This window comes from Myotis brandtii, unplaced genomic scaffold (genome assembly GCF_000412655.1).
Source record: "Myotis brandtii unplaced genomic scaffold, ASM41265v1 scaffold240, whole genome shotgun sequence".
Classification (NCBI taxonomy): domain Eukaryota; kingdom Metazoa; phylum Chordata; class Mammalia; order Chiroptera; family Vespertilionidae; genus Myotis; species Myotis brandtii.
The window spans coordinates 5,532,189-5,545,350 of NW_005359064.1; the positions used below are offsets into that span (position 1 = coordinate 5,532,189).

The window sequence follows — 13,162 nt, forward strand, 5'->3', positions numbered from 1 at the left end:
GCCTGTTGCTGTCCAGCTCAGAACACGCTGTTGGCTTCATCGCACTAAGAGTTGGGACCCCTCCTCTGCTGCCAGGTCCCCCTCACCCTGCTCGGCACACTCCACCACACTGGTCTCCTGAGTGCTTGCGTACACCAATATTTTTGCAACTTGGGTCTTTGCAGTTGCCCCTCCCTTGTTCTGGAATGCTCCACCATCGCTCTGGTCACTGTCAGCTCCTAGGCCTGCCGGCCCATCTGGGTGGGTGCTTTACCTCTTCTCTAGTTTCTCTGTCCCACTCTCTGCTTGATTTCCTTCAGGACCCTGACCCTCTTCATCACCGTCATCCTGTCTGGTTGTTTGTTTGTTGCCCATCCACTAGGACAGACTGTGTGAGAAGGTTGAGACTTTGCCTGTCTTGCTCTCTGGGCCTGGCACAAGGTCAATGCCCACTGAACACTTGGGTTAAAGAAGAAACGAATGAATGGAGAGTGAATGAACAAGTGAGCACTCTACACGGCCTCCCTTTGTGGGGTCGCCAAGGTTCCATTCCGGCAAAGGGCACGATCTGTGAGGCGCCTTCACCCAATGCGAAGTGGCCATGGCCTTTCATGCTCTCCAGTGTTATAAGAGCCGGTTTTCCTTTTTCTCCTGTTTTCTGTTCACCCACGAGTCTATATCTGGCAGCTGATGTGGGCCAGGGTCTGCAATGCATAATGGTGTGAGGGGGGCACTTGACAGTTTGCAAAGCCATGAACGCCTGTCAGTGCCGTATGGAATGGAGAGGGTCAGTGGTGAAGTGGCCACGGCCTTTCATGCTCTCCAGCGTTATAAGAGCTGGTTTTCCTTTTTCTCCTGCTTTCTGTTCACCCATGAGTCTATATCTGGCAGCTGGTGTGGGCCAGGGTCTGCAATGCATAATGGTGTGAGGGGGGCACTTGACAGTTTGCCATGAGCGCCTGTCAGTGCCGTATGGAATGGAGAGGGTCAGTGGGAGTGAGTTCGCATTCTGACCCCATCGCTCAGTAAGTGTGGGATCTGTGGTGAGTTAGTTGCCTGTTCTCTTTATAGCTTAGCAGGAAATGGTCCTGGACTCGGCCTCCACGTGACTACTGCACAGGCTGTCGTGGCATAGTTTGGGGACACATGTCCATCATCGGTATCCTGGGGCTGTGGTCAACGGTCACTTGACAGGCACACAGTAGGTGCTCCTCCTCCTCCCCACCCCCCCAACTGGGGCTCTTCCCAGTTCAATTAGACAAACAAAAAACAGAGATGTCTGGACTCTCCAAACAACATTTTCCATCTCGAAGGCCCTCCAAGTTAGTTCATTGTGGTCTGTGTGTCTGACAGGCCATGTGGCTAAGCCGCAGGTCCCATCCCCTCTTGCATATGCCCTTGCAGACCAGGCCCTGCCATGCCCACTGCGCTGGTACCCCCAGAGCCCCTGGCAGGGGTGGCTGGTCCCAAGCTGCTGCAGAAAACCAACCTGCAGAGAGGCCGGGCAGCCACACGCCTTTGGACCTGGGACATGGAGAAGCGGGAGACATGCTCTTGGAGACAGTTCTTTGCCCAGTGCCCAGTTTGGGTTTTTTCCTTGACCCAGACATCGTCTGAGTATTCTCCCCATGAACAGTTGGCTAATGGCTTGTGTTCTTGCTTAGAATTAACAGCCACCTTGTATTTCTGGTATTTATTTTCCAGTGGGGCCAGGCTGGCCGCCTCCTAAGATGACCCCCCCGGGGGTAGCCTTGGGGTTCTGGGCAGATGTGCCCAAAGGGATGCCACCTTCCCCACCTTGGGGAAGTGGGGAGGTCAGGTGCGCACCTTGAGTGTCTTGTCCTGGCTCTTGGCGGACTCCATGAGCAAGTAGGCCCCTTTGCTGTCGCACAGGCGGTCAGCAGAGCCCTGGAGCAGCAGGAAGGGCAAGGTCAGCTTGGGGAGGGCCCGCTCCACCCTGGACACAGCATTGAGCAGCTGCATGCCGAAGCTCACTTTCATCCCTGCCCGGCAGATGAGGGGGTCCGTGTTATAAAGGTCGACCTGAAGAAAAAAAGAGAGAGGTTTCTATCATTAGTTCAGGGGTGGGGGACTTCCCTATTGTCTGTTAGATCTTCCTTCTGCTTTGGCCTGAGAGCTGATTCCATCAGTCAGCTCGGTCTGGGGCGCAGGCGCCTGGCCAGCCCTTCCATGACCCAGACCGGCACTGTTTTGATGCCTCTCTTCACAGGCTTTGTTCTATGCAGCCCACATTCACACACGCGCCTCCACACAGTTCCCAGTGCTAAGGTGTATGTTTTTATATAGGCACCATTGTACTGCTTACAGATTTGGCTCAGGAACAGCTCTGAAGGTGTTTTGGTGTGAGTCGTGTGGATTTTGCTTTCTCTAAGCCTGTCTTCCCTTACTTAGTGCCCACCTGGTGGAAGTGGGTGAGGGCACACACAACACGCAGGGGCGAGTCACCACCCCATGGGCTTCCGGAGGAACCAATTCCAGGGCAGGTCTGGGCTGTGGTGGGCTCCAGTCTCCATGTCCTCTGGGCTGCAGAAGGCTGCCTGCCACCCAGACAGGGATGCCCACTGCCTCTCAGGGGACATGCCCACAGGCTGGGTCCTCCCTCCTCCATCATCAGTTTTCCCAGGACCTAACTCTAACACCGCCCCTGCTTATGGCTCAGAATCCGACCCAGCCTTTCACGAGGCTACCCTGACACCCTCTCCTTGTTTTCCCTGGCTTCACGCCTCCTGCCTCTAAGGGAACAGTGAGTCGCCTGCTCACTGTGGCCCCAGGTGGGGCATTGCCCCCACAAAATCTGGGCGAGAAGCCTCTAGAACTCTCCTCTCCTTGTTTTCCCTGGCTTCACGCCTGTGAGTCGCCTGCTCACTGTGGCCCCAGGTGGGGCACTGCCCCCACAAAATCTGGGCGAGAAGCCTCTAGAACTCTCTCGGGCCATCTGGGTAGGTGTGAGGCCACAACATCCCCTGTCTCATTTCCCTCATCCTTGTCAGTGGGTTCTTGGCTGGCTGGAGAAGTGCCGCCTGGTATCGGTATTGGGTAGGGGAGCAGAGGGGCCATGGAAGGAAATGTGCCTCCAGCTGCCCCGTGAGGCTGCCAGAGTGCCCACTGTGTTCCAATCTGATCTGCAATGCGGGGCTACACCTCTCTTCTGCTCCCGCCCCTACAGGCCTCAGCTGGAACTCAGAGCCATGCCGAGGCGGGAGAGGCGATTCTGGGTCATCCCTGCCACCCCTGATTCCTCCCCTGCTGGGGACAGAGCAGGCAAAGCAGCCCTTTGTGGAGAGCCACACGAGGTGGATTAGCACTTCCTGCAGCGGAGCTGGCGTGAATCCTGCAGGGCTAAGGCCACTTGTTTGGGGACTGAGGGGACAAGAGCCTGGCAGGGGCGGTGCACGGCCAGAGTGGTTGCTTGTCCAGGGTCTGCAAGGAGCCCTGTTTGGAAGGAGAGCCCTGGGCTTGCAGTCTGTCGAGAACAGAGGCTAACAATGAGAGCAATGGCAACTGTAGCACCACTGAGCAGACACGGACCCAGCACCGTGTCTGGCATCATGTGCAAGACCTCAGTTAGTGAAAAGAAGAATGGCTAACACTTCTGAGCTCTTTCTTTCCATGTGTGTGCACTACACTACATGTTTAACCCGATTAACCTTAATAAGCACTCTGTCTAAAGAATGGCTCTCATTATCCTTATTTTGGGAGGAGGAACCTGCCTATTATTCATTACTCAGCTCCTGTTCTCCCCTATAGAACCCTGAATGTTTCATTTGGAATACAAGGACCCAGAATAAAGACTACATCCCCCAGCCTTCTTTGCAGTTAGGTCTGGTCATGTGACCACATTCTGGCCAATGGGAAGTGAGAAGTATGCGCTGTGATCCTCCTGTCAAGGCTTGTCCTATTTCCCTCCTCCCACCTACCAGAACACAAGCAAAGTAAGGTGGGAGCTGGGGCCCCAGGGATGACAGCCACACCCCAGAAACAAAAAGCAACAAGATGCAGTGGAGCACATGGAGCTGGTGACACTGAGAAGTCAATAAGCTTCTCTCCCGTTTAATCCCCCATTGTTGCGGTCTGGGTCTCCGAGGTCTGGCAGCCCTGCTAAGAGCACTCCATTCAGTGTCGCTGGACCCTGGTTGCAGGGGATGTGTCCTCATGAGCGCACAGGGCCAGAGCCCGCTAGACCACCACCTTCCTGAAATGGCCTGCCCCCTTGCTCTGTTGATCCAAGACATCCTGGCCACATGGGGCCCCTTGGGGAGTTTGTTCTCGGGTCTAATTGCTCTGACAGCCCAAGTGGCTTCCTGCTCTTGGCTTCATTTTCCATGTCTTGGTCACGTAAACCTTGTTTACACAATGGCTGTAGATGGGCCTGGGGAAGGAGCTGCCAGATGTGTCGGGGAAAGGGCAGGCCCTTGGTGGGAGCCACCGCTGGGGCAGAAGGCAAGAGGGACAGAGGGAAAGTGGCGTTTGGAGCAAAAAGGAGGGCCAAACCTCATGGGGAAACTGAAGCTCAGAGGGCCCTAACCCTCCCCTCAAGTAACCATTCTGGCTCAATCACGATGGCCTTTGTTTTATTATTTATTTATTTATTTATTTTTATTGATTTATTGATTTCAGAGAGGATGGAGAGATAGAAACATCAATGATGGGAGAGAATCACTAATTGGCTGCTTCCTACACACCCCCCACTGGGGATCGAGCAACCCGGGCACATCTGACGCTCAACCACTAAGCCATGCCAACCGGGCCGGCCTTTTTTTTTTTTAAGAGCTTAAGATCTAAAATTACCAAAAGTTCTACTTGTGAGGTGAGAATGTGTCCTGTTGCCCCCAGGAAAGAGGTGGATAGGGCTATCTCTCCTGGACCAGACCCAACCCCAGAGCACTGGTCAACAGAAGAAGCCCATTCAAAGTCAAAGATGAAAAAGTCAGTCCCAAAAGATGACTTCTTAAAGGATTCCATTTCTACGGCACTCTTGAAATGACAAAATTGAGAAATGTAGAATAGAAACGTGGTTGCCAGGATGGGGTAGGGGAAGTGGGTGTGCTACACTAGGGTAACATGCGGCATCTTTGTGGTTATAGGATGTTCTGTGGTCTGATGTACTAATGCCAACTTCCTAGTAGTGATGTTGTCTTATAGTTTTGTAAGATGTCAACATCGAGGAGAACTGGGTAAGGGCCCATGGGATTCCTCTCCATTATTTTTCACAACTACATGTGAATCCCTATTACATCAAAACAAAAAGTTTAATTAAAAAAACATATAACAAAGACCCAGTCTTTGGCACTATCTCTCGCACCCCTCCCCCCATTTCTTTCTTTTTTTCTTTTTCTTTTTTATTTTTATCACAACTGTTCCTGCTAGCTGAGAACGTGTCCATTGGGGACATGTCGGCTGGAGGCTATGTGTCCAGGTCCAAGTGAGCACATCTTTGTTTCAGATGATTGGCCTCTGGGGGTGCTGCCACTGGCTGAGACTTGAAGTCTTTTTTTCTTGGGGGGCGTGTAACTGACAATACAAGGGAGACCAGAGGAGTGAGGAGCACCCAGCCCTGATAGTTCCCAGCCGTGATCTGGGCAAGGCTCTTCTCTCCTAGACTCATTCCTGATTTGTGAAATGGGGGTGATAGTGGAAATGCCTCAGAGGACTCTAGGGAGATTCAATGAGCTGATGCAGGCACAGTGCCAAGCCCAGGGTTTGGCCCCATAGTGAGGCTAGTGATGTGTGGGTGCATCTGGCTCTGACTCTGGGAACAAGGAAAGGAAGGTCTCTCTGCCTCAGAGAATTCGAGCCACATAACCTTAGGTGAAGTCTTACTCCTTCCAGGTCTCCGCTTTCCCGCTGAGGGAACCTGGAAGGTTCCTCTTGGGATTTAAGTTTCACAGGTTGTGAATATTTTCCTGGCCTCCTTCGCGTATTTTAACGATCCCCAGTACCTTCACTGTTTTCTGGGGCTCTGAGAGCTCTTGGCAAGGTTGAACTTGCCAGCCAGGAACGTGTCAACTGGGGCTGCTGACTTTTGAACACTGTCTCTCTGTGGGGAAGAGACTTTGCCCTAAAGCACAGTAAATATAGTTACAATCTACAGCTGGGAGTTGTCTTCAAGTTGGTTGAGCAACATCTAGGCACCACCCCTACAGTCAAATCCCTTGACCTATTTTTAAAAAATCTGTTCCATGATGGAATGCAAAATTACATTTTTAATTAAAATGATATTTAAAATAACGAATGCACTTAGCCCTTAATTATGTACCAGGTACTGTGTTGAGCATTTTACTTGTACTTGCTCATTGACTCTTCACAGGAAACCAGTGTAGGGACTATTGTTATTTTCACCATTTCATACATGAGAAGAGAGGCTCACTGGGGCTAGATGACCCCCTCAGGATTACACAGCAAGTAAGGGGCAGAGCCAGGATAAGAGCCTAGGCCAGCCGTGGGCAAACTACGGCCCACGGGCCGGATCCGGCCCGTTTGAAATGAATAAAACTAAAAAAAAAAAAAAAGACCGTACCCTTTTATGTAATGATGTTTACTTTGAATTTATATTAGTTCACACAAACACTCCATCCATGCTTTTGTTCCGGCCCTCCGGTCCAGTTTAAGAACCCATTGTGGCCCTCGAGTCAAAAAGTTTGCCCACCCCTGGTAGGCAGTTGGGCTGCACCATCCTCATTCATAGCCACCCACTATGCTATGCTACCCATCTAGAGAAGAGAAAGTGGAGGTGAGTCCTGTGGACTCGCAGGACAGCCAGGAGTGGTGGAGGTGGCACCTCAGAAAAGAAAGCAGCCCTAACCGGTTTGGCTCAGTGGATAGAGTGTCAGCCTGCGGACTGAAGGATCCCAGGTTCAATTCCGGTCAAGGGCATGTACCTTGGTTGCGGGCACATCCCCAGTAGGGGGTGTGCAGGAGGCAGCTGATCGATGTTTCTCTCTCACTGATGTTTCTAAACTCTCTAACCCTCTCCCTTCTTCTCTGTAAAAAATAAATAAAGTATATTAAAAAATAAGGAAAAGAAAGCAGTGGGTCCTTGGTGAGAACCATAAGTATTGAGGCCTGACAGTGAAAGACGTGGTGGATACCACAGTTGCCACCCTTCACAGAGGGGAGGGGTGCCCTACGAGGCACGACAGGCATGCGCCCTCCTCACATGACACTATTTACCGCTTCACAGAGAAATACAGCCCAGCAGGTCTGATCTCCGACAGTCTCCCTTCAGGGACCTACATGTGTCTACAGCTGGGTTTTCCTGACCCTCCTTCCCTCTGACACCCTCCCTTTTCCTATGGAAGCTCATCCTTCCACCTGTGCTTCGCAGCCCATCCCAGGACTCCCATCTCCGTCCTCCATTGTTTAGATCTTTCTTAATCCACCTGTTCTTACCACAGAGACACCAGAGAGCCTGCTCGGGCATCCTGGAGAGAGTGCACAACGGTTCTACCCAAGTGAGCTCTAAAACCTAGAGACCCGGAGGAACCCGACACTGATCGTCTTTGCAGAGGCAATCTCTTCATTTCCTACCTTTGTTTTGAATGGCAAGTTGTTGTGGAAAGACTTGGATGATAGAAAATCCTCTCCTATGTACTGTGGTTTCCATTGCCCATCACAAGTGGCTGTTCCAGCCCTTTGCTCTTAACTTAATTAACATCTGTTCCTCTTTCAGTCCTTAGCTCAGACTTCACACCTTCAGGGATGCCTTTTTGACTCTCCAAGTTCTCCTGGCTAACAGCCCTTCTCAAGCCTTCCCCTCACCCCTCACCCAGGGGTTTGTGTACCTGCCTGTCTCTCCACTGGAGGGTTGGCCCCTGGGGCAGGGCTCTGTCCTACTTTTGCTGTGTCCCCATGTAGGAAGCCCTCAGTAAATACTGGCTGAATGAATGAGCCAACCTTCCTCTATCCCAGCCCAACAGGAAACACCTCCGGGCCCTGGGAGCCTGGCACAGACCAGATGCATCTGGGAACCTTTGAGCCAGGCTCCCTGGCCAGCAGCCGGCAAAGGGGCTCTTCACATTGGGATGATGTCCATGGGCCTTAGAAGAAAAGGCCCCTCATTAGTTCATTCAACAAAGAATAATTAGGCACGAAAGAGGAAACACCCCCGAAGGTAAGTTCTTTGGAGCCGTTTGGTATTGTTCCCTGTGGCTCACTGGGCTGTGTTCTCCTGAATGTCAAGCCTGTGGAATATTCTAAATGCAAATAATAATTTAGCATAGAAATCGGCTTGAATAGGAAACATGCTGAGCACTGGAAGCAGCCTTGCCTGCTGTGTGGCCAGTGCCTGCTCCTCTCTTCATGTGTCCCCTCCTCTTGGGTCTGACCAATTCTCCCCCCAGCTGGCCACGCCTTGAACATTGCGCCCAGATTCCCCTGGACCTGGGAACCCTGCTGGGCTGCCCACACACTGCAGGGTCAGGTCCACACTCTCCCTGTGGCTTGCAAGGCCACACATGACGGGCTCCAGCCGCCGCTCGGCCTCCTTCCTCAACACTCGCGCCACCCTTGCACCTGCGCCCTCGCATGGCTGTCCCCTCTGCCTTGGCTCCCCTTGGAGTTTCTCCTCTCTTCTGACACTTAGCTCAGCTGCCCCTTCCTCCAGGAAGCCCTGGCCTTCCCCAGGGACACTGTGTGTGCCATCCCCGGCTCCGCTCCTCTCACATGCTCAGCTTCTGTACCTGACGACTGGGGGCTGTCCCTGCTGTTTCCAGTTTGCAGCATGCCCTCTCCCATGCCCTGCCTCCTGTCTGCCAGCAAACCCCCATCTCCCTTCAAGGTACAGTTCAGGTGTTTCCTCCCATGACAGGTGCCCACACCAGCAGTGAAACCGGCTCCTGGCTCCCCAGGACCCCGTGGCTTTGCGGACACCTCTTTACAAACGGCTGTTAACAACAGCCCCTGTCTACCCAGGGTTGATGCTGTGCCAGGCTGCACCCTAGGTCCCCAAGGGAACTGAGCATCAGTGACATGAGTGTGGTTTCCAAGGTCACACTGTGGCACCAAGAGACAGAGCTGGAGAGCTGGGTCCAGACGGGCCTTTTTGCTCTTCCCACAAAGCCCTCTGCCTCTTTGTCCTCTGTGAGGTGTTGATGTGCCTTTCTCCCCTCTGACTGTGACCTCGGAAGACAGGGTGACTTATCTGGTGTCTCTGCCTCCATCTTGGGGCCTGGCCCAAGTCTGCTGACTTGGCACGCTGCCTGCAGGTTGGCAGAGGGGAGATAGGGCCCTGCCTGACTTGGCAGAAAGTCTCCTTGGTTCGCTGGAGCAAAGCAAGTCCCACGTACCAAGAGGCCCGAGTTCCCCCGATGACTGCCAGAGCATGCGCCCAACTCGGGTGGCAAAAATTCCCGAGCCAGACAAGGATCATCAGAAATAAGGATGATGCAGTTCCATTTTGGATATAAAGAAGATTCATCAGGATTACCGTATATACATGAATTGTCACGTAATCAAGGGTCTGTGAATCACTGAACATTCTCCCTAAGATTACTTTTTGCTATTAAAGCTTGAACTCCCGGACATCCTGGTGGGTCACAGCCCTGGACACGTGGGCACAGGCAGTCTGCACACACCCGCCACAGGGCTCTGGGCCTCTTTCTCAGGGGCTGAGGGTCTTCACAACAAGAAGAGAGGCTGAAAGTCAACCTCACTCGCTTCTTTGGGATGGAGGCTTCTGAAGTGCAACCCTGGGCCCAGACATAGCTCCTGAGTGGTCACTGAGGGAAGAAGAAAGCAGCCGTCATGTTCTCTACCCAACCTCACCAGCTATGGCTACCTTTTCACAGGCCCAGGGATTGAATAAATAATAAGAGAAACAAGAAAGAATGACTGGCATCTTGCAGGACCTCTTCCATAACTGCTGGTCACAAACAGCAAGATCATATGGTCTCAAGTCTTCAAGGTTGATGACAACTAAGGAAATCAGAACGTGGACTAAATAGAGAATAATGATGGGAAATTAAAATTAATTTTTATTGATTTCAGAGAGAGAGGAAAAGAGGAGAGAAACATCGATGTGAGAGCATATCATTGATCAGCTGCCTCCTGCACACGCCCTACTGGGGATTGAGACCACCATCTGGGCGTGTGTCCTGTCGGGGAATTGAACCTAGTTCATAGGTTGGTGTTCAACCACTGAGCCACACCGGCCGGGCTTAAAAAATATTTTTACAAAAAGAACTCCCACAGCTCAACAACAACAACAACAAAATCAAACAACCTGATTAAAAAGTGGACAAAGTACTTGATAGACATTTCTCCAAAGAAGTTTTATACATGCCAACAAGCATGTGAAAAGATGCTCAACATCAGTAATCATTAGGAAAATACAAATCAAAACGATCAGGCAATCCCACTTCTGCATATAACCTAAAGGAACTGAAAGCCGGGTCTCGTAGAGATATTTGCACACCCAAGTTCATGGAAGCATTGTTCATAATTGCCAAGAGGTGGAAGCATCGCAAGTGTTCATCAACAGGATTAATGGATAAACAAAATGTGGTACAGTCATGCAATGGAATATTATTCAGTCTTAAAAAGGAACGAAATTCTGACACATGCTACCACATGGATACATCTAGAGGACATTATCCTTAAAAGATAAAAAAAGGACAAATACTGTATGATTCCACTTATATGAGGCATCTAGAATAGTTGAATTCATAGAAACGGAAAGCAAAATGGTAGTTGCCAGGAGCTGGGGAGGGGAGGTAGGGAGTCTGTGTTTAATGGGCATAGAGTTGCAGTTTGGGAAGATAAAAAGTTCTGGAGGTGGATGGTGGTGAGGGTTTCACAATAATGTGAATGTACTTAAGGCCACTGAACTGTACACCTAAAAATGGGTAAGATGGCAAATTTTGTGTTCTGTATATCTTACCACAATACATTTTAAAAGATTTAAAATCTATACCTGTATTTATATTTTCGTTTTTAATCACAGATAAAGGGAGTATGGCAGCATATTCCCAATGGGTGCATCCTGGGGGTTGGGGGGAGCGTATGGGTGTGCACTGTACTTCCATATCAACTTCTCTATAGATTGAAAATCTCCATAATTAAATTGGAGGAAAAGGCTGGCTTTGACCTCTCCTTTCCCCACAATCTGTTTTCTCATTCTTTACTATGATTCCCTTTGCCAGGAGGAGCCATACAGCCCTTGGGCAGGCTTGTGGCAGGCAAACCCTGTGGTCAGAGGCCCATTTGGGGCTTGGGTCTGGCTCAGCCACTTAGTCAAGCCTTGGCCAGTCAGTTGCATTGGATCCTCATGTAAATGGGGGTTTAATCCAATGGCTCCTTTGAGAGAGCTTTGCCCAGGCTGTGTTCCCATGTGAACCCTGACAGTCTCTCTAGAGAGTCGCTGGCTTTGCTGCTGCTATTAAAGTCACTGACTTCAGGAATCTGTCTCTCACGTGCTCCGAGCTGCTTCTTCCAGAGTCAGCAGGAGGAGCGCTGGGAGCAGGAAACATCTGGAGTAAGGGGACAAGAAGATCAACAGCTCCCACTTTTCAGGGCACAAGAGCAAGGCAGAGCCATTTGTCAGCTGTTCCCATATGGAGCTGTGCACTTGAAGAAACATTCTAATGGCTCGTTACTTTTTATTTAAGGCTTTAGTAAGTGATGGCTGCCTCAAATGGACAAGTCTCCAGTGGGGAATATGAAGTATTGAGACCGACCTCCAACAGTAAACATGCTTAGGTACTAGATCATATAATCTAGATAGATGGGCACAGGCTTTCACTAATGTTTCAGTGGCTTCGGCTGTCACGTAACTTACAGTCAAAGATTAAGGCAGTGTTAGCCATGTTCTGAAGGGCCGCCCGTAAAGCAAGTTCCAGGAAAGGTGCTTAAAAAAAAAAAGTAGACTTTGCTTGAGATAATAGAACAACATAGTTAGTTAAGCACAAAACAAGAATAGCTTCAACAGTGGCAACAGTCACACGATGTCTAGTTTCTGCTTTACAGCTAACGTGACTGACGCACAATTATGCGATCTTTTGCAGAATCTTGGTTCTTCAACCCAGCACCCCTTGTTCTCACAATGTAATTTTGTGTTGCTGATGTACAGCTTCTTTGTCAAGTAGGAGGAAATAATTCCAGGGCCACAAGGAGAATTTATGAGTTTGTTTTGCAGAAGGAAAGAATGTCTCCAAGGTAGCCGCGACCAGCTGCCGCCGCCCAGAAGTCTGGCTGCACAGAATGTTATCTGTGACTAAAGAAGCACAGACTTCTCTCTCTGTTCCCGGGAACTCCCCCTTCCAGGCTCCCTCGCTGCATAAAAACTCCCTACTTTTGCTTTTTGAGAGGGAGACAGATGGAAAGATCTTGCTCTCCTGTCCTTTGGCTTTGGCCAAGTTGAACAAACCTTTCTCCATCTCCAACCGCCGGTGTCTCAATGTTTTAGTTTACAAGTACATCAGGTACACAAGCCCCAATACTGGGAGATGATTGGTAACAGTATGATTGATGGAGAGTAGTGAGATAAAATTGGCTAACCAAGCTGGGGATATTGGACAGTTAATAACCAGTTCTCGGAGGGGACTGCTGTGAGAGCCAGGTCCCGGGGATGGAGAGGAAGCTGGGCCTATCTTTAGCTGTGGTTATAATTAGTTAAAAGCTTCAGTGTGACCCAGCTTTCCAAGACTTGGCAGGAGCCTTCAAGAGACATGGGCAAGAGCTACTGGCTTGTGGGTGGGAGACCTGCAGGCTGCAGGGAAGTGGGGGCTGAATCCTTAACCCTGGCACATCTCAAACACTGGGTGGGGTCTGGAGTGGCACCCACTTATAGAAATGAAATGAAGTGGAGTTGGCCACTCCTCACAGCTCTCACCATATGGCCTGCCAGCGTGACATAAACAAGCTAGGATACTCCTGGTGGGCATCCCAGAGTATTTATAGAGAACAGAGACTTGGCTCTCGAAGACCAAGTACCTCAATATGGAAACAGTGCATTGTCCCCAGTGGAAGGGGTACTCAGAATCACAGCATCTCTTCCTCCCGGCTTCCACCCAGTTCCCAGGCCAAAGGATGAAGCTCGGAAAGAAAGCAATGCATTTCATTCTGTTCATAACTGCATGGTCAGCAATGGTGTGGTGTGAGGGCAGGTGGAGACTCTGAGCAACTCCCCTTTCTTACCCCCCCCCCCCCCCCCCCCCCCCCCCCCCCC

At 50.8% G+C, this 13,162-nt stretch overlaps 1 protein-coding gene across 2 annotated transcripts in view; it reads right to left on the minus strand.

Moving 5' to 3' along the window:
• The window catches only part of MGLL (monoglyceride lipase), a 102,305-nt gene that overhangs the window by 3,783 nt on the left and 85,360 nt on the right, over positions 1-13,162 (minus strand). For both annotated transcript variants that reach the window (XM_014540303.1, XM_005866950.2), the window contains one exon: positions 1,807-2,022. In XM_014540303.1, coding sequence (XP_014395789.1) covers positions 1,807-2,022 — 216 coding nt within the window. The remainder of the gene's footprint in view (positions 1-1,806; positions 2,023-13,162) is intronic.